The following is a 21,643-nucleotide window of genomic DNA, read 5'->3' on the forward strand; positions in this document are numbered from 1 at the left end:
TGCAGTTCCCATTCTAACTCATTTTCTTCTTGAATACATTTTCAGTTTTGTGTGGTTGCCAGGACTGTTTGCATATTACTTAATCATTTGTATTTCCTGGTCTCTTTCTTCCTTTCTCTGTCATTTTTTTCCCCTTATTTCAATTAGGGAAAATTTATTTCCCATCTTATTGCTGGTATGGAACAGGGCAGGTGGGTGGGGAGTAAAATCATTTGCTAAGATGAACTATCTCTGGCATTCACACAATAAGCTTTGCCTATTTAGGCAGCAAACTTTCTGTGTTTATGTTTTAAAAATATCTTTGTGAACATGGTAACTGAGAGTGGCAGGTGGATGTGCTCTCAAAACTGTTGAAGCGTAGACCGTGGAATGGGCTAAAAATCCATGAGTGGGCTCTGGATTCATTTTTATTGCAGCTGTTCTTGTTTCTTCTGGAAGTGTGGCATTGGCTTTTAAATTGTCAGCAGTGACTTTACTCTCCACCAGACATTGGTAGCAGTTTGGCATAAATTGCCTGAGAGTCCTTAGATGCTCAGTAAATACTTTTTAAATTGCTCTCAATACTTCACTGTTCTGTTTGATACTTTCATTGTTATTTTTTATTACTAAACAATGAACCCCAGATGATTATCAAAGAGACATAGCATTTTTTCATTTATTTAGAAGGCTGCGTCCCATTCTGTAATGTGATTTGCCTTTTTGTTTGTCTAGTTTAAATGTTGATTTTCTTTACAAATAGTCTAGGGACTTCTGCCAACTTAAATCTTTTCTTGATTTTAATAGGTCTGCTTTGACCCCATCTTCCTAATATCTTCCTTTCTATTACCAACATTGTCTAATTTAAAACTATTTTAACTTTCTAGGCAGTGGCCACTCACCCCCTAGTAGCAGTCTGACTTCTCCAAGCCATGTCAACTTGTCTCCAAACACAGTCCCAGAGTTCTCTTACTCTAGCAGTGAAGATGAATTCTATGATGCAGATGAATTTCATCAGAGTGGCTCATCACCAAAGCGCTTAATAGAGTGAGTAGGTGAACTAACTGTATTGAAATGAGTCTCCTGATTTTTAAAAATGTGATTTGATTTTGAAACTGGTGTTAATGACAAGCTCCTTTAAAAATTATTTGGAAAAAATGAAAAAGACAGCTTATTTTCAGTTGACTTACTGAGCAAGGCTAGTTCTGTGAGAATGTTGATTTTACTTCTGATTTAATTCAAATGGAATAAGTTAGCATCACTTGTGGTAACATGCCAGTGTTGTTCTTTGAACTTTGGGCCTTATTTCTGTAGAACCAACACTAGGAGAGGGTCAACTGAAAGTGAGGATGCTAGGAATTATTCATATAAGAGGGAGGTTACTACTACTAGTTTTGTATTAGAGTGAAGGTATTCAGGTACCTATAAGTAAGGCTCTGTACTAGCCAGGTAGAGGAATGATGTGTTCAGGACTTTGGACCCCATAGACTGTAAGTCTGCCAGGCTCCTCTGTCCATGGCTTTTTCCAGGCAAGAATACTGGAGCAGGTTACCATGTCCTCCTTCACGGGTTCTTTCAGACCCAGGAATTGAACCCATGTCTCTTGTGTCTCCTTCATTGGCAGGCGGATTCTTTATCACTAGCGCCACCTTATACAGAAGTGAAACAAGGGCCAATCCTTCCCCTCAGGAACATAGTCTTTTGTGGGGAAAACAGACATTTATAATTTAGTGTGAAATATGCTCTGTAAGAATAAGCCCAGGAAGAATTGGGAGCGTTTTGAAGTTCTGAGAAGTCAAGAAAGGATTCACAGAGGACGGAGGGAATGTGATCCTAAGATGAGACATGGATGAGAGAGAAGGGTCATGGGGGTGAGAAGAGGAGGGGGGAAATGGAAAATGTTGTTCTCATGGAGCTGGAACCCTAATAAGAAAGGCCTGTGGGGAGCAGAGGCTTGGTTTCTTTGAGAAGTTATAAGCTAGTGAGCATGGCTGAGTGGTTATAAGTTGTGGGGAGTGGTTAAGAAGATACAGGATACAGGAGAAGTTGACAAGGGCCAGGTCATGAAGGAGTCCTTTTAGCCTTTTATGAATTTTGAACATTTTCTCGCAAGTGATGGCAGCTGCTGGTCAGGTCTACCTTTTAGAAAAATAGATAAGAAAAATATGCCTAAATTGAACAGAATTGAGTGCAGTGGGAATGCATTATATGTAGGAAGACCAGCCAAAACTGGGTAGGAAATTGAGAAATGTTGATAACCTGAGCTACGGTCATAGCATAGGAATGGAGGGAAGCATGTGGACTCCAAAGATAACAAAATAGGCAGATTTTGGCAGTGATGGTAGATTTTCTTTTATTAGGAGATATTTGACCTATTTTACACTGTCAGATCAAAGCTAGGTGTGTTCCATTGTACAGAAAAGGCCTTTCTTTACACATGAAGTCACTTACATAATAGTTAAAGAAAATGAAAGTCACTCAGTTGTGTCCCACTCTTTGCGACCCCATGGACTATACAATCCGTGGAATTCTTCAGGCCAGAATACTGGAGTGGATAACCCTTCCCTTCTCCAGGAGATCTTCCCAACCCAGGGATCAAACTCTAGTTTCCTACATTGCAGGCAGATTCTTTACCAGCTGAGCCACAAGGGAATCCCAAGAATATTGAAGTGGGTAGCCTATCCCTTCACCAGCGGATCTTCCCGACACAGTGCCAGGCGGATTCTTTACCAATTGAGCTATCAGAGAAACCCACTTTGATAGCCAGTCAGCAAAGTCCTTTTTATCCCTGGTAGTATATAGGTTGCTGTGATTCAACTTTGGATTCTGGAATCTTAGAAAGAAATGATAGGTTCTAAATCTGCTTTGCTTTACAGGTATGTGATCTTGGTCAAGTTATTTAACCTGTGTAATCCTCAGTTTCCTTGTTGGTAAACTGAGGATGATAATAGTTTCAAATTCAAGTTGTTGTGAACATGTAGATGACAGTAATGTCAATCAAGTGCTTACAGTAACGTCTGGCATGTATAGTAAGTATGCCGTAAGCGATAGCTGCTATAGAAAGCAAATTAACATTTATTTGCTTTAATGTTCCTATATTTGTTGTAGATGTAACTGGCTTGCTTTTTGTTGGGTATTTTTTAAGAGTAAGTGCTATCGTTGCAGTTTGGGGTTTGCTTTGAAATACAGTACAGATTTGGAATTTGGGATTTGGTCACAGATTATATGTGAATTTCCAAGCTGAGTACCATCAGCCAAACTTAGACCTTGATCCTTGGTTTCTTTTAATAAGAAATCTTGTGTAGTACTTCAGTTCTCTTAAGTTTGCACATGAACTGAGAAATACAGTATCATGTGTAATTGTGCCATAACTGTTCAGAATCTCAAAATTTACAAGGAAAATGACTATATTAATTCGGGAAGTTTTGTTACATAGTAGATCAAATTCAACATTTGAATGTGAGAAACATAAAGTATATGCCATTAGGTGAATGCATGCTGTTACAAACGTGAGAGGAAGAGAGATTTGAGCCCACAATTCAAGACGACTAGTTAAGCAGAAAGAGGTTTAGCATGTTGGTTTCTTAATGTTTATATGTGGGCAGTAAACTATTACAAGAGCATTTAACAGTTTGCCAATAAAATTTTCACTTTAATTTTGAAAAATAATTTTTATAATAGGTTAAAAGAAAACAGGCATTTGGGAGAAAATTCCAAAATAAAGATTATTATTGATTTCTGAAGTGTTAAATCATTGTTTCCTTAAAAAGAATTAAAGAAAGTCTCCTTCATGGGACGTTAGCCATTACTTGAAACATAGTACAAATTGAGTATCAAAATGAATTGAGTATCCTCTAGAAACCTAACTATATTTATTAAAAGCTTGATGATGATATGGTTAGCCTCCTTACTACATCACTGATAGCCTCTGGCCTGTTTTAGGGGTACTCCTTAAATTTTAAATGCTTGCTTACCTGTTGTACCTGTAATAGGCATGTTTACAAAGTTACCTGTGGGCTCATAGGCATTTCTTTTTTCTCCTTAGAAACTTCCTTCTCTGTGCTCTCCCAGTACCCACCTCATAACAAACATATGATCTATGAACCTTCATGCTTCCTTATTTATATGCCTTAATCTAGATTCCAAAACTAGTAGGGACTATAGTTATTTAATTTGGCCAGCACAGTGTTTGTTGACTTTTTTTTTTTAATGGAGTTTAAATCCCTTCAAATTGACTATGCTGGCTCCAGGTCTCCATTTTCTTATGTAATGGGGAGTGCTCAGTCGTGTCTGACTCTTTGAGACCCCATGGACTGTACCCCGCCAGGCTCTGTCTAATTTCCAGGCAAGAATACATACCAGAGTGGGTTGTCATCTCCTCCTTCAGGGGATCTTTCCAACCCAAGGATCGAACCTGGTCTCCTGCATTGCAGGCAGATTCTTTTACTGCTGGGAAGCCCCCCTGACCCTGTTCACATGTTTAGGCTTCCCTGGTTGGTCAGCAATAAAGAAGCTGCCTGCAATTCAGGAGAGCACCTTCAATGTAGGAGACACTGGTTCGATCCCTAGGTCAGAAAGATACCCTTGGGAAGGAAATGGCAGCCCACTCCAGTATTCTTAACCTGGGAAATCCCATGGACAGAGGAGCCTGGCAGGCTACAGTCCATGCGGTCGCAAGAGTCAGACTCAACTTAGCAATTACACCATCACCACCATTCTCATACTGATGCTGTCTGTCTCGTGTCTGTAGGCATTGAGCTTGTGTGCCACCTGCTGGTCGTCAGCCGCTACCACTAGTTTTCTAGCTCTCGAGTCTCTACAGTTTCTCTCCCTGAAGGAAGAGAATTTGAAAGCTTAAGTCCTTCCGCCGTTAAGTTTCTAAAGACCTGTCATAATGATAACTTCTCTGTGAACTAATGTTCTGATACAGGCAGAGCACAGAAGATATTTAGGGTAATGAAACTATTCTCTGCAATAACTACAATGATGAACACTTATCGACATCCTTTTGTCAAAATCCATAAAATGTACAAGACCAAGCGTGAACCCTACTGTAAACTATGGACTTTCAGTGATAATGCCATGTCATGTAGGTTCATCAGTTGCTACAAATGTACTACCAAGTGCAGAATGTTGATAGTGGGGAAGTTGTACATATGGGAATTCTGTTCTTTCTGCTCAGTTTTGCTCTGAACCTAAAATTGCTCTTTAAAAATATCACACTTATCATTAAATAAGAAATCAAAAGAAAGTAATCAAGGCAAACTATGTTTAAATTAGAATATATAATGTGTTTTGCTGGAGAAGGAAATTATATTCTACATCAGTATTCTTGCCTAGAAAATCCCACGGACAGAGTGGCCTATCTGGTGGGCTATAGTATAGAGTTCACAAGAGTCGAACACAACTTAGCAACTGAAGAACAGTGGTGTTTTGCATCTATAAATTTGCAATAAAAGACTTTACTGTGTGTACCATTTTATAAATAATATCTGCAGTATGAGAAATTTGGTTTCTATTTTTACCCTTAATAAGTAAACTTAGATCATTCTTTTATTAATGTACAAATACTAGTCCTGGGTAGGTTATGATCAGAGTTATATAATAGAGGGAGCTTTCTTTAGACCCTGTTAATCAGCTCATAATACCACTTACCATAAATTTACTTGTAAAAGTTAATGTACTTTTTTATTTTTTTAATTTCAAATATGGTTTTTATTGACTAGGAAAAACCTGTGTAAGCTTTTTCAAAGGATCTCAAAAATAACATCTTTCTGAGACTAATTAATAGATTTATCATTTTTGAGGTTCTGGAAATTGTTGCCAGGAATTACGACATACTTACATTTATGCAAGGAAACAAATTTGGAAAATGAATTCAAGTTTTAAATTTATATGAAGAGGCAAAATCTTACTAATTTTTCATGGCCTTTCAACATGTGAGCATACACCATGCAAAAAACATGAAGCTGATGGGGAGAGAATCAAGCATATATATGTATATAACCAGCTAACTTTAAAGGTCTAGTTTGTTTCTGTCAGTTATCTGCATATACTGGTTTTAAGTAGCTTTATAGGTTAACGTCTTACTGTGATTTTAAATTGCTTCCTTAAAAAGCTTAAGAAGGTGATTAATATTTTTTAGTTCCTCTGGATCTGCCTCAGTCTTGACACACAGCAGCTCGGGAAATAGTCTAAAGCGTCCAGATACAACGGAATCACTTAATTCTTCCATGTCCAATGGAACAAGCGATGCTGGTAAGCAGCCTTTGAGAATTTTTACTTGATTTCCTTAAAAATATTTGTTTGAAAAAAATTATTTATGATACTGGTAACAGCGCAGATTGGCCCAATGTAACACCAGTCTAAGAAGATTTGTTTTATTTTAGACCTGTTCGATTCACATGATGATAGAGATGACGAAGGGGAGGCAGGGTCGGTGGAAGAGCACAAGAGTGTTATCATGCATCTGTTGTCACAGGTTAGACTTGGAATGGATCTTACGAAGGTAAGAATGAAATTTGGTTTTGCTGTTAATGTATATATGTAGATTCTCAGTGATTGTATGGTGAGTGTCTCTGCGCATGTAGTATGATGACATAATTTCTATTTATACTTTTGTCTTTTTATATATTTACCTGAGTAAACTGAAAATTTTATAAATAGATAACATAAGTAAAACTAGGGTAATTTCCTAGGGATAGTATGTATAGATTATGGTTTGGATTTTATTGAGAGAAAGCATGGAGTAGTATTGGGCTTGGTTAGTAGTTGGACAAAACCCAAAGCAGTGTAGTATGCATAGAATCAAGATGAGCAGAGTTCTGATCTCGGGGTTAGAGGATCTGTGCTTACATCCGACTTTTGCCATTACCAAACTCTGTGACCTTGAGCAGGTTCCTTCCTCTATAGCCTTTGGGTTTTGCATATGCAAAATGGATATTGGAACAGGTAATGAATGGGAAATTGTATGATATACATTGAGCCATAAAATTATTATGGTTCTGGATTTGAATTTGAATTTAAACTTGGTGCTCTAAACAGAATGCTTGCTTGATACAAGAGACTGGTATATAGGTGCCTGTGTATATCCCTGCCACTCTGCTAAAAGCCTTCTCCTTTCACCTAATTCTCACCATAGCACTGCAGAATTGGTGGTGGTTGTTAACTTCATTTTATAGATGAGAAATTAAAGCTCACAGACATTAAGTAATTTGGCTAAGTCCTTCCTATTAACTGGCAGAACTGAGATTCTAATCTGGTTGTAGATTTCAAAATCTATAAACTAAACCATAATACTTTCTAGTAAGTATGTATAATAAAAATTTTTACCCCAAATTTAAGAACAGAAGCACAAGGATAGCATTAATTTGTGCAACAAACATACTTTCTGGGGAAGTTCTAGGTAAGAGAATATTTGCAGGAGCTTGCCTCCAGAATTTTTTCATTGAGCGTTAGATTGATTGCATAATTGCTGGAGCAGAATTATCGCTTCAAATTTGAGAAATAAGGCTTCATTTTAGATATTGATGTTTATATTTCTTTTCTATACCTTCTACCTTGGTTGGGTTTGGTCTCCAATAGTGGAAGAGCCACCTAATTGTATCTTGAACAATACTAGGTTTGCTATCTCAGGAAATGAGAAGTCCAGAAATAGAGTAGTTCCAGGATTGATGAATTCATAGTGGGTCAACAATGTGAGAAACGATCTAGGTCCCTTCATCTCTCTGCTCTGCCATCCTTTGCATGCTGACATTCACACTCAGACCCGTCTTCCCATCATTGCAAAATGACTGCCACACTTCCAGTTAATCACATCCTTATGCAGGTATGTCAAGAGGCAGGAAAAAAGAGAAAAAAAAAAAGAGGCTAGAAAAATAATTCTCCTCATGAATTTTATTGTTGGTATAGGGAGAACATCATTTTCCACAGTGACCCGTCAGACTTCCAGTTGAATCCCATTGACCCAAGCTCAGCCAGTGCATGCATAAGCCAGTCACTGGCAAAGGAGGTTAATAGATTGGTTTAGATTAATCTACATTCACCCCTTGGGGTGTGGGAGGGCCCTGTGACTCATAGCAACCTATAGCCTGTACCTGAACTGAATCAAACTTCATCCAGTAGGGAGATGCACAGGCAACCAGAGGATGTGCTGCAGTCAGATGTAATTCTTGCCTCTCATAGCTTCCTCTGCCATATGCTCCATGTTTGGGTTTTTTAGCCACTAAAAGTTTGTTAATTTTTGCTAGCTTACTAGGTAGTTTCAAAATCTTCATTGGCATACACAGTTGTGGTTGTCAGCAGATTGTGAAATCTTGATTCCCTTGTGCATTTCAGAGTATTATTACAATAATGCCTTAAATTTGTATCTCATTTTCCTATTTATAATAATATCTTCTCACTTTAAATATTTTCTAAAAAGAGTTATTTTCCAAATACATCATAGTGTTTGGAAACATTACTATAGTCACATCCGGTTTACCTCACTTGGTCTTCAAAACAGTCTTAAGACTTAAGCAAGGCATATAATTATCCTCCTTTTACAGAAACTTTCAGATGTTGAATAAATTTTCTATGGCCTCCTCACACCAAAATAAGTATTTGAACCCAGGTTAAAGACAGCCTAGCCCAACTCACTTATATCAGTGTTTCAGCAACTTGACATAATGGCATGTATCCAGATAGTGCTAAAAACAATGAAGATCTGTTCAATGAGAGTTCTTAAGAAAAATTTTAAGTAGGGAGGGAAAAACTTATGGTCAAACTTATGGTCTTTGGCAATGTCTTCTTTTTCAAATTGCATGTTCTGTTCTTTTGTTCATTTTTCTGCTGGCTGTAGTAATCTTTTTCTTGTTGATTTGCAAGAGCTGTTTATATATTGAGATATTTAGCCCTGTCTTGTTCTTTTGTAGTATTACTTAGTAATGTATAATCTCTGTGTTCTCCAAGAGTGGTAGAAAATGACACCAAGCTTACTCGCCAGTTTAAGCATATTTACACTGTAAATATAGGTGTTCTGAGGAACATTTAAACTCAGGAGTCTAATAATAAACATTCTAAATATTAGACCCATAGGGGTTCTTTGCAGGCTCTTGTGTTCTGTCATTCCTCTTACATACAGCAGCCTTACGGGTCCACTGGTGAGTCCCTGTCACACTCATTTTCTGCCGCCCGCCCTCCCCTTGTCCCCCACCACCGTCTCCATGGCTCCATGTTTTCCCTCTGTGGTAGCCTACTCTCTAAGGCTTTTCTCTAGCGCCACCTCAGTGTGTTTCTCAGCTTTGCCCTCATTCTGGTTTCCCAAACAGAGCATGATCTTTTGCCTCTTCTGACTTTCCAGAGTACATTGTGCATCTCCTGGATGCTCCTCTGTTCTTGGAATTCTCCAGGCAAGAATTCTGGAGTGGATAGCCATTCCCTTCTCCAGGGGATCTTCCCAACCCAGGGATCAAACCCAGGCCTCCCTCATTGCAGGCAGATTCTTTACCATCTGAGCTACCAGGGAAGCCCAGTATTTATCACATTCTACCTAAAAGTTAAGTGCTGATATTATTCTCTCAATTAACCTTTGCTGCTTCCATAGCATTTACCACAGGTTCTTGAATATTGCCGTAAATACTACATTTAAAGAAATATTGGTTACTATGATGCTCAACTGCCATAATGATTAATGTCTATTCTGATACAGACTTCAAAAACTCTTCCTCTATTTGTAATGAATTCTTCTTTTCTTAATTGATTAATCTTAACCTTTCTTACTCTTTTCCCCCATATTTCAATTTCTTCTCTTTTTTTAAGTTTTTATCTTGTATTTATTTTTGGCTGCACTGGATCACTGATGCTGTGCATGGACTCTTTGGTTGCAGTGAGTAGGGCCTACTCTTCAGTTGCGGTGCACGGGCTTCTCATCGCAGCAGCTTCTCTTGTTGAGGAACACAGGCCCTTGGGCACACTGGCTTCAATAGTTGTGGCGCACAGGCTTAGTTGCCTCGCAGCATTGTGGAATCTTATCTTCTTGGACCAGGGATGGAACCCTTGTCTTCTGCATTGGCAAACGGATTCTTAACCACTGGACCGCCAGGGTTCTTCTTTTCTTTACTTTCCCCTCTGCCACTTTCCCAGGCCCTCAGCATTTTCCTTCATGGGCCCAGCCTCCTGAAGAAAGTTGGTAGAATCTCATCGTTATTCTCTTTTTCATTTTGTTTACTCCCTCAGTTACTTACTAAAAATTTCTTAGTTTGTAATAGTAGCTGAAATGCAAGTACAAATAAGTATGGTTCTTGCATTCCTGAAGTTCATTGTTTACTTGAGGACACAAATCCATAAGTACACAGATCCAGTAGATAAATTTCCTTAGGCACTTACGATGATAGAGAAGCAACAGTAGAGAGGAATGTTTGTAGACCCCACCCCTCAAAGTCAAACAGAGCCGATTTTGGATTCCACTTAACAACAGAGCAGTGAGAAAATTTCTCACCCATTTGAGGTTCATTTTTCTCTACTGGTTCTGAATAGGAAAAGGAGTACGTCAAGGCAGTATATTGTCACCCTGCTTATTTAACTTATATGCAGAGTACATCATGAGAAATGCTGGGATGGAAGAAGCACAAGCTGGAATCAAGATTGCTGGAAGAAATATCAATAACTTAGATATGTAGGTGACACCACCCTTATGGCAGAAAGTGAAGAGGAACTAAAGAGCCTCTTGATGAAAGTGAAAGAGGAAAGTGAAAAAGTTGGCTTCAAACTCAACATTCAGAAAACTAAGATCATGGCATCTTGTCCATCACTTCATGGCAAATAGATGGGGAAACAGTGTCAGACTTTATTTTTCTGGGCTCCAAAATCACTGCAGATGGTGATTGCAGCCATAAAATTAAAAGACGCTTACTCCTTGGAAGGAAAGTTATGACTAACCTAGACAGCGTATTAAAAAGCAGAGACATTATTTTGTTAACAATGGTCTGTCTAGTCAAGGCTATGGTTCTTCCAGTGGTCGTGTATGGATGTGAGAGTTGGACTGTGAAGAGGGCTGAGTGCCGAAGAATTGATGCTTTTGAGCTGTGGTGTTGGAGAAGACTCTTGAGAGTCCCTTGGACTGCAAGGAGATCCAGCCAGTCCATCCTAAAGGAAATCAGGCCTGAATACTCATTGGAAGGACTGATGTTGAAGCTGAAACTCCAATACTTTGGCCACCTGATGCAAAGAGCTGACTCATTTGAAAAGACCCTGATGCTGGGAAAGATTGAGGCAGGAAGAGAAGGGGATGACAGAGGATGAGATGGTTAGATGGCATCACCGACTCAGTGGACATGAGTTTGGGTAAACTCCGGGAGTTGGTGATGGACAGGGAGGCCTGGTATGCTGCAGTTCAGGGGGTTGCAGAGTCAGACACGACTGAGCGAGTGAACTGAACTGAACTTTATCCACTGTCAAATGATAATTTCTTCTTAATGAGATGGTTGTACAGTTTAATAAGATAATGTATGTGTGTGATGCTCCAGAACGTCAAAGATCTCAAAGGGTTGCTACTGCATAGTTGTTATTGCTAAAACTTTGATTATTGACTCGGGGAGCCAAAGAGTGGTTGCTCAGAGAAAGTGACATTTGAACATTCAGAATCTCTGTTTTTCGTCTCTTAGGCAGGTTAACAGGCATTTCTGAATTAGAACAGTTTGAGAAGTAGGTATCAAAAGCATGCCTGGGCAGTACTTGGTGGATATTACTGTGAGTGGAATCAGTTTTTTTGTTTTCATTTACGTGTTTTTCTTTTTAAATGCAGCTCAGCAGTCTTATATATCTGTAGTGGAATTTGATTCTCAAGGGTCAAATATGTATGTTTTTCAGGTAGTTCTTCCAACATTTATTCTTGAAAGAAGATCTCTTTTAGAAATGTATGCAGACTTTTTTGCTCATCCGGACCTGTTTGTGAGGTATTTGACTTGATATAGTAGCTTCCACTATTTTAAAGATATTACTCATTACCTTTCTGCCTTTGCAGGATAGATTCCTTTGCCTTTCAAATGTTTCTGAGGAAATAAGGTGTTGAATATTTTGTTTGTATTAGATGCCTCTTTGCTTAGGTTATCTTTTGCTAATATTGTTAGGCAACCAAGTTGAACACCTTAAAAAATCTTGAACACCTATTAATATGGTAGCCAGTATTTACAGAGCTTTTTTTTGATCTAGGAATTGGTAATCACTGTCAAATTATTGACACTACATCCTGATGAAGTTCAGTTATTTGAGTTTAACACTTTTCTAAAGCACTTGTTTTTTGTCAACACTTTATCATAAGCTGGAAAGGAAAAGAGTTGCAGTGTCTGCATTTGAGGAGTTTATAGTCCAGTGTCCAGATTACAGACTGATTCATAAATTTTAAATACAAAGATTGCAGTATTAGATATATGTATAAAGGACAGGAGTAATCTAAAGGTGAGATTGATTTATGAGGAGGTGAGTGAGTTCACATTGCTTTTCACTGGTAGCAGGAGCATTTTCTTTGTAACAGGATGTGCTAATCCATCTTCTCTGATTGCATTCCTTGGCCTTGGACTGTGCTTTACTAGAGCCGGATAGAAATCACCGAAGTTTCACAGTGGGTGGGCACGTTGGGTAACACTGATACATAACTTCTTAATGAGGATTTTAAGGGACTCATTTAACCAGTTCCCAAAGGGCAGAAATTAAATATGGCATTGTTTAAATTCATACAAAGTTGAACAAATAAAATGTTAGCATTTATTGATAACATACATAGGAAGTAGCAGTTATTCATTATATATAGATTTGAGGTTTAAGGATAATTTTTATGTATGAGAATTTAGGCCCCTAGAAGGAACCATTTAAAAACTACATAAATACAGCTAAAACACCAATAGATATGATTAAGTGTAATTCTAAAAATTCTAACTCTCCCGTAAAGGAGGAAAGGAAATATAATAGAACAAAGAATAAAGGGGCCAAGTAGAAAACAAATGCCATGATGATAGTTAAACTCAGCTATATTCATAGTACATTAAATGTGAATATCATATATACTCCATTTAAGAGAACAGTGATTTTAAGACTGGATTAAAAAAAAAAGCAAGATTCATCTGTACTCTGTTTGCAAGAGAGAGACTTTAAATATGTAAAGACATTGATTGGTTAAAAGTAAAATGATGGACAAAGACATACCATGCAAAACACTAAGCATAACAAAGCTGGTGTTGTGGTGTTCGTATCAGACAAAAAATACTTTTTAAGGTAAGAAATATTACCAGAGACAAGTAGGGATATCTCATATGATAGGAGTCAGTTTATCAAGAATAAATAATCGTAAATATGTAAAACAGCTTCAAACTATATGCAGCAAAAATTGACTGAAGGAAGAAATAGACAGATAGACAATCATGGTTGGAAATTCCTCCCTCAGGAATTGATTGAACAGCAGGCATCTCTCCCCACCCCTCTGAGAAACAGTGTGACTATGGAAGATCTAGTTAACCTTTCTAAAACATTACCAAACACTATAACAGTCTTTCTAAGTGCTATGGAACATTCATCAAGATGTACCATATACTAGGAAGACTTAATAAATGTAAAATAATTGAAACCATATGGAATATATCCACTGATCTTTGACGAATTAAATTAGATATCAGTAACACAGATACATTGAGAAAATCTCCAACTGTTTTGCAATTAAACAGTGCACTAACAAATATGAAGTTATGGGAAAAGCAAAACTAATGGTACTGGAGACCAGAAACAGTGTTTGCCTTGGGGTTAAGGGGTGGGGATTGCTTGGAAAGGATGGGGAAACCTGGGGGTAATGGAAATGTTCTGTATCTTGATGTATGTCATTATTTAAGTACAATCAAGATATAGAACATTTCCATTACACTCAAGCTTAATTAAATGGATATATGCATTTTTCCGATTCATAAAACCAAACAATTAAGACTGGTATGTTTGGTTATGTGTATTATACTTTAGTTTTAAAAAAGAGCTGAGGTAGTTACTGGTCCTTCAGCCTGTCTTAGGGGGTGGACCATGCTGAGGGGTACTGTCAAAAAAGAGGATGTTAAATTTTGTCTTTCTTCCTTGCAGTATTAGTGACCAGAAGGATGCCAGAGACCGAATGGTTCAGGTTGTGAAATGGTATCTCTCAGCCTTTCACGCAGGAAGGAAAGGGTCGGTTGCCAAAAAGCCATACAACCCCATTTTGGGCGAAATCTTTCAGTGTCACTGGACATTACCAAATGATACTGAGGAGAATGCGGTGAGTTCTCCACTGATGTTTTTAATATCTTAGTACTTAGTTCTTTATTTACTGATTCAAGATTTCATTGTATTTGAGGGCAGATGATAGTGGTAAAGGCACTGATTAAAAGATGTTTACCACCCATAGAAGAACAATGTTGTTGGACCAGCATATTTTGAATATAGTGAGCAAGGGAAGAGAGTGGTGCATGATGAGGATTAGAAATTGAGAAACAAGATCATGCAAGCCCTCATGGACCGTAAGGATAATTTTATGGCTTATCAAGAACTCATTTTTGTAATGAAAAGGTCATTATGATTATTTTGTGGCAAATGAATTGGAAAGGTGCAAAAATAGAAGCAAGGAAACCATTGAGGAGACTTTGGCATTATTCCAGGAGAATAGTTGATTCAAGTTATATTTTGGAGCCAGAGCTGTTAGATTTGGGAAGGTAAGTTAGAGATGAATCCTTGCATGGTGGGCTGGTGCTATTTACTGCAAAGGAAAAGATTGGATTTGGGGAAGGAAAAGTCTAGAACTCCAATTTGAAATATAATGTATGGGGAGTCTCTTAGATATGTAAGTGGACTGTCAAATAGGGAGTTAGAATTTTAAGAGTCTGGAGTTCAGGGGAGGAAAAAATAAGCCCATAGCCTACAGTGGTTGGCACATAATAATCTCTCAGTAAATGTAACTCTCCATATTTTTCCTTTTCTGAATGATGCATTACATGTAGTCCTGCTTCCCAGGTGGTCTCTGGAGAAGGAAATGGCACCCCACTCCAGTATTCTTCCCTGGGAAATCCCATGGACAGAGGAGCCTGACAGGTTACAATCCATGGGGCTGCGAAAAGTCACACACAGCTGAGCAACTGAGCACACACACACTAAAGACACAAGCAATATGTGTCTGTTCTTAATCATATTACAGACCTGGATAAGTACTTGTTCTGTGCCAGTTTTGACCCTAAGTTCGGCACATGATCCTTGCCTTCATGCATGTCTTAGAGAGACTTACACAAAGCAGTCATTCCAATAGTGCAATTAAGTGCTGCGAGAAAAGTATATAGGAGATGCTTTGTGAGTGTAGAGGAGAGAGCATTTAACCAGCTTATGAGGCAGAGACTCCAGTTATTAGATTGTCTGCATCTTGTTTGTTTCCACATCAAAAGAAAATGATGTTCTGTTTGCTTGCAGGAGCTAGTTTCAGAAGGACCAGTTCCCTGGGTTTCCAAGAATAGTGTAACATTTGTGGCTGAGCAGGTTTCTCACCATCCACCCAGTAAGTGACAGAGCTCCTCAGCTACATCCACTTTTAAACTGTTGTCTAAAGAGGGTCATAGAAAGCTCCATAACTGAGGTCTCTGCACTGTCCTTGTGTTTAATGGCTACCTGTGTCTTCCCAGTCCTATGAAGATTGGTTCCTCATATCTGTTCCTGGTATGAGTTCCAAAGACTCTTATTAGCTTCACTGATTAATTAATATAAAAAGGGATTTGGGAAGCCAACTTTTAATGCTTCTAAAGTCATCTTTCACATCATGAGCTGTGCTGTAGCGATCTCAGCAACTCTGAAGACAGTTCATAGAAAACAGACGTAGTTTCATTATGGTATGTTCCTGGCCCAGTGGAAAGAATGCATGTATTCCTGTGTTACTTGCTGGATGCCATGTTAAGACTGATTATACTGTATGGGTCCAGGTTTAGGCTGGGGCAGCAACATGCTTGCTGATCAGAACAGACTGACCCTTTGTTTTTAAGCCCTGGGATTGGCCTCACGGTTCAGGAAGTTCCTCCCCATGTGGTCCTGAACAGTGGCTTGCACTGGGGGAAACAGGGTGTAAAGGGCAGGTGGGTAATTCCTGACCACATTCAAGGATGTTCTTTGAAAGGTAAAGGATTTTCCCTATGCAGCCAGTTGTTTCTCTGGGTTAAGGGAGTTGGGGGTGGGGGGCATGTATGTTTATGGTGTGTATGTTTATAAATAAAATGAGGCTATATAGTGCACTAAACGAAACAATTTCTCTTCAGTTTCAGCCTTTTATGCTGAGTGTTTTAATAAGAAGATACAATTCAATGCTCATATCTGGACCAAGTCAAAATTCCTTGGGATGTCAATTGGGGTGCACAACATAGGGCAGGGTAAGTCTGTGGGCTTTGGGTGGACTACAGTGTTAATGGGAGAACTCTTTGTCATTCTTATATGTGCTGGCCATCTGTCTAGTAAGAGGAAATGACCCCAGAAAGTCAGACTGGAAGTCATTGTGTACAGGGAAGCAAGTGTGTTGGGGGTGAGAGCCAGGTTGAGATGCAAGAGTGATTATCCCTAAACTGAATGGAGATTCCATCAGTTGCTTACCTGAGATTCCATCCCTTCTCTCCACAGGCTGTGTCTCGTGTCTAGAGCATGACGAACATTACATTCTCACATTCCCCAATGGTTATGGCAGGCAAGTAGAGCAGTTCCGTTCCTCTGATGCGTGAGCAGTAGGCCCTGCTATTCTTTAAGTTGTGCCCCTTCTTTCTTTCCTCTGAACTGTCAGCCTTACTGAAACTTTTGATTTTGCAGGTCTATCCTCACAGTGCCCTGGGTGGAACTAGGTGGAGAATGCAGTATTAATTGTTCCAAAACTGGCTATAGTGCAAATATCGTCTTCCACACTAAACCTTTCTATGGGGGCAAGAAGCACAGAATTACTGCTGAGATTTTGTAGGTATTTTGTTTTTCTGCTTCGATGCTCCTTCTGTATCTCTAAAATAGTTTTCCTTTTGTCGTGAACTATAACTTCCACCAAGAATGACCATTTTAATGGTCCTGTCTTTGTAAACTTATTTTACATGCTGTGTTTCATGTCTCTTCCTAAAATCCCATCTCAGAAGGAGACCTAAGAACAATCTGAGGTCACTGGTGGGATTTCCTTCCTAGGAACCTGACTTGCAAATAGGAACTTAAGGAGTCTTCCTGGATCTCGTAGCCAACCCAGATTATGTATGCTTAACTCATTATTGCTGGATTGGATCATGAGCTTGTCCATACAGTAGACCCTGTGACACCCACTATAGTGTCTCAAAGCCCTTATGGTCCTTGTTTTTTTGTGTGCCTTTGCTGGGGAAAAACAGTAACCATTGTATCTTTGTTTGGTTCTGTTTGACGCTCCAGGATTAGATGAAGACGTCTGTGTTGTCCAAGTCAGCAGTCAGTTGGGTTCAGAGCCTGCCTAGACAAGGAGACCCTGCAGGGATTTCTCTGTCCTCAGAGGCTTCACTGGGAGCAGTGTTGCAGATGGCAGACACAGGATTGGTTAACCCGTTTTTTAGGGAGATAATTTAATTTTGATGATGGAATCAACATCCAGAAAATTCTTGGAAGGAAGGAAGGAAGGAGGAAGGGACCATGAACAAAAGATGAAGTTTACTAAGGAACACTGTGAAATCCAAAATATTACTGCAGTCAGAAAATAGGGGCAGAGCTTAGGGAGCAGCACAAGTCACCACTATAATGTGGCTGCTCCCCTCAGACAGGGGAAAAGGATGTCCAGAACAAAGACATGGGTGGGCCTGCTTCTCAGAGTTCCTTAAAGCAGCCAGCACCAATAGGAACTGCTAGCAGATTTTTTGGCCAATCACAGTAATTTATAATAGACTGCCTTCTGAAAGAGTGCTTGGTGGGCTTCTCAGATAACATCTTAATATTATGGCCCAGCCTGAAGATGAAAGTCTTGTCTCCATCATTGTATCCTTAAGCAAAGCCCTCCCTGACCCTCATCGTAGCAGTGTTGCCCTTGATCTCGCGTGGTTGCCTGGACATAACAGCACTTTCCACGCAGAATTTCAGTGGCAGTGTCTCCCCACTAGACTGTGAAGACCTTGAGTTTGTAGTCTGCCATGGTCCCAGCACCTAACATATCTCCTCATACCCACAGTTTCTGGGATCTTGAATCCATTAGCAGCATCTTTATGGCATTAATTCATGTAGTTGGCTCTGAGAAAACCAGTTTGATTAATCTACCTTTACAGTTGCTCTTCTGTGTTTGCTCTGGGTAGGTAGGCCACAACTGACAAGATTCTTTGGTAGAGAAATTTCAATTTGAGACTGACACAAATGTGTTTTAATGTTTGTTTTTTGTTTTTAATGTAGTTCTCCAAATGACAAGAAGTCTTTCTGCTCAATTGAAGGGGAATGGAATGGTGTAATGTATGCAAAATACTCAACAGGGGTAAGAACATCATGTGTTTTGCCACTTGTTTCAGGCTTCATTGAATCGTAGCCTGTCCCTTACTCTGGCTTCCTTCATCTGGAAATTTTAACCACCAAGATGAGCTCTAATGCCATCTCTTCAAGCCAAGCCTTTTCCTTCTTCCACCTTTCCCCAGCAGTACAGGTAGTAGAATGATTTTTACTTTCCTCTCCCCTTAAAATACTCAATAATATATGGGGAAAAGTGCTCAGAGTACTTAACATTAGGATTAGTTGTTTAGCTAGTCCAAGAGATTACATCCCAATCATATTACATCCCAACACAGAGCCACATTGAAAATATCTATTTTTACCAAGAGCCTTTACCAAGACTTAAAACAATTTAGGCTTTAGATTGCATATGGAACTCATTGTCTATATCACTAACATATTGTGGGATTTCAGTATTAGATCTGTTAATGGGAAGAGTTGACTTTTTCTCTTAGAACAGTGTGAACAATAAAACATCTACCTATCTTTTCTGTTTTCTAGGAAAATGTAGTTTTTATAGATACCAAGAAATTGCCTATAATTAAGAAGAAAGTAAGGAAGCTGGAAGATCAGAATGAGTATGAATCCCGATGGTAAGGAGACAACGAACTATATAGAGTCGTGGCAGCAGTGCTCTTGCTATTGGCCAGGCGTAGGCGCAAGGCCGGGTTGTGGACTGCACAGCAGGGTGTGACGGAGCTCAGGTGGTCTGAATGCCTGGGTTCATACAGTGCTCCACCTCCTGCACTGTAACCCTGACTGTAAGCTAGCCTGTCTTTGCATTCTTTCCTGAAACGGGAACCACCTCAGCATTGCTCTGAGAACTAAATGATATACATGGAGCCTGTGTATGATGCTTGACATATGATAAATATCAAGTGAAGTGAAAGTGAAGTCGCTCAGTTGTGTCCGACTCTTTGTGACCCCATGGACCCCATGGAACCTATCAAGCTCCTCCATCCATGGGATTTTCCTGGCAAGAGTGCTGGAGTGCATTGCCATTTCCTTCTCCAACGATGTTGGCTTATCACCCTCTTTGTAGACTATCTGTATATATGGATATAGATACATCTCAAAACATCTTTAGGTCTTAAAAAACTTAAAAACTTGAAAGAATAAACAGTCTTATTTGCCTGGACTGCCTGTTCATAGTTGTAAGTGGAAATCTATAGACCTTTATGCTCTGCTGCTCACACGACAGGATCTTAGGATGGCTACTTTTCTAATCCCTATGCGTCCTCACTTGTGAAGCATTGTTTGGACCAGACTTGTCTAGTTACCATCTTCCAGGCCTTGAGAAGAAGCCAGACCTCTTCCTCTACCCCCAACCTTAAGCTCCTGCGATGCTTCTCTTGACCCTTATTCTCTATATTCAGACTACTTCTCCCAGATTCATTAATTCCAGAAGAGTCTTTATGAAATAGAATGTCTCAGCTCCTCTCATCTCCCATTTAGTTAATATAAACCGCTGTTCCCTGAGCTGAATATAAGGGACACTGACGCCCTAGAGGGTAGCCCCAAGGTTACATCACTAGTTAGAGGTACAGCTAAAAGTAGTCTGTCTCAGTTGATCTTTCTCCTGTTGTCCCAGCCATATATACAGCTTTCTGTACATGCTTGATTTCCTCCTTTGACAACTAGCAGTGGAATCTCCCGAGTTTGTTCCTGTTTTTCACTCCTGCGCCAGCCTAAGGAGATTTAGTCTGTGAACTACATTTAAAGCCATTTGACTTGTACTGTAATTATGTTATGTTTTAGATGGCTCTAGCCTTTCATTTTCAGATTGCTAATTCCTCTCTCCACCAAGTACTCAGCACTTTCACTTCTTTTCTTTAGCCTTTGGAAGGATGTCACTTTCAACTTGAAAATCAGAGACATTGATGCAGCAACTGAAGCCAAGCACAGACTTGAAGAAAGACAAAGAGCAGAAGCCCGAGAAAGGAAGGAAAAGGAAATTCAATGGGAGACAAGGGTAAGTTTGTTTTGGGGAGCCTGCCTCGGTCTGCTAGCTGCTGTTCCCTGAGCTGTCATTCATTCATTTTAGTGAATACTGAAGTACCAAATAAGCATGGTGATAAATGAAATGAACGTTCATTTCACTGTTGAGGGGGGGAGCACATCAAATAATTTAAAGTATGATACAGAAGTACAAAACAAGTATGTAACTGAATTTTCCCCCTTTCTCTAACAGCTGTTTCATGAAGATGGAGAATGCTGGGTTTATGATGAACCATTACTGAAGCGTCTCGGTGCTGCCAAGCATTAGGTTGGGAAACACAAAGTTTGCTCCTGGTTCCAGGGCAGGAGGCATAATTAAGCAACAATCTTCCTTTGGGAGAACCTATTCACTCCCTTCTTATTGCAGTGGTTCCTATCTCAGGGATACTGGACTTTCTGATGCAGATGAACAATTAAAGCGAGCAAAGCTTCCCTTTTTCCTGTCTGTGGCAGTTACAACGTTGATTTTGGTCTTGAGAAAAACTTCAGGTTTTGAAAACAAGATGTCTGTTCCTTTTCCAAATCCCACGGTATAAATCCCAGTCTTCAACACTGCATTCTAGTACTGCTGTTGAGATATACAACATGTTTCCTAGTTCATATAATCTTGGGTTCTATATATACATATATACATATATATAATATAGCTGATGCCAGATTTTTCATAAATACTCCATTTACTGTAAATATCAGTTCCTCTGAGTTATTTTAGAAAATTTAGTGTAATGTATTAAAATCACGTGTTAGGAAATTTCGTGGCCTCACCTACAATAACTTTTACTTTGGAATTGAACTATTATTAAATTGTATCTAACTCTGGACTATGGTTTAATTATACTCAATGCTTCTTAAGGCTTCATAAAGTAATTTTTCCAACCTTTTTTTTAATGTGCTTATTATTTTTATGATTAGACTTGGACCCAGTTACTTGGAAACCTTGAATACAGGGGCTGGCTTTTTACAGGGACTCTTCAAATAATGAAGGGGGTCCATCCATCCTGTCCCTTCCTTATACTCCTCTGTCTATAGCCCCCACCATGCTATTCTTGTTTTGATTGAACTCTCAAATAGTACACATAGGGCTACCAACCTTTTATCCAAAAATATTTTATTGCCTTAGAGAATTTGGGAAGAATGTTTATTTTTGGATCCCCACCCCACATTGAAACAAAATATAATAAAAGGAATGTCACAG

At 39.1% G+C, this 21,643-nt stretch overlaps 1 protein-coding gene across 19 annotated transcripts in view; it reads left to right on the forward strand.

The window, feature by feature from the left end:
* OSBPL9 (oxysterol binding protein like 9) overlaps window positions 1-21,329 on the forward strand; it is a 169,386-nt gene extending 148,057 nt beyond the window's left edge. For all 19 annotated transcript variants that reach the window (XM_069591381.1, XM_069591272.1, XM_069591280.1 and 16 more), the window contains 13 exons: window positions 864-1,023; window positions 6,122-6,234; window positions 6,366-6,484; window positions 11,824-11,909; window positions 14,071-14,242; window positions 15,421-15,505; window positions 16,254-16,364; window positions 16,609-16,672; window positions 16,792-16,932; window positions 18,361-18,439; window positions 18,952-19,043; window positions 20,287-20,422; window positions 20,642-21,329. In XM_069591381.1, the coding sequence (XP_069447482.1) occupies window positions 864-1,023; window positions 6,122-6,234; window positions 6,366-6,484; window positions 11,824-11,909; window positions 14,071-14,242; window positions 15,421-15,505; window positions 16,254-16,364; window positions 16,609-16,672; window positions 16,792-16,932; window positions 18,361-18,439; window positions 18,952-19,043; window positions 20,287-20,422; window positions 20,642-20,716 (1,433 nt within the window). In that variant the 3' untranslated portion in view covers window positions 20,717-21,329. The remainder of the gene's footprint in view (window positions 1-863; window positions 1,024-6,121; window positions 6,235-6,365; window positions 6,485-11,823; window positions 11,910-14,070; window positions 14,243-15,420; window positions 15,506-16,253; window positions 16,365-16,608; window positions 16,673-16,791; window positions 16,933-18,360; window positions 18,440-18,951; window positions 19,044-20,286; window positions 20,423-20,641) is intronic.
* Window positions 21,330-21,643: the final 314 nt, after the last annotated feature.

The sequence above is a fragment of the Ovis canadensis genome, chromosome 1 (genome assembly GCF_042477335.2).
Source record: "Ovis canadensis isolate MfBH-ARS-UI-01 breed Bighorn chromosome 1, ARS-UI_OviCan_v2, whole genome shotgun sequence".
In the NCBI taxonomy this organism is placed as follows: domain Eukaryota; kingdom Metazoa; phylum Chordata; class Mammalia; order Artiodactyla; family Bovidae; genus Ovis; species Ovis canadensis.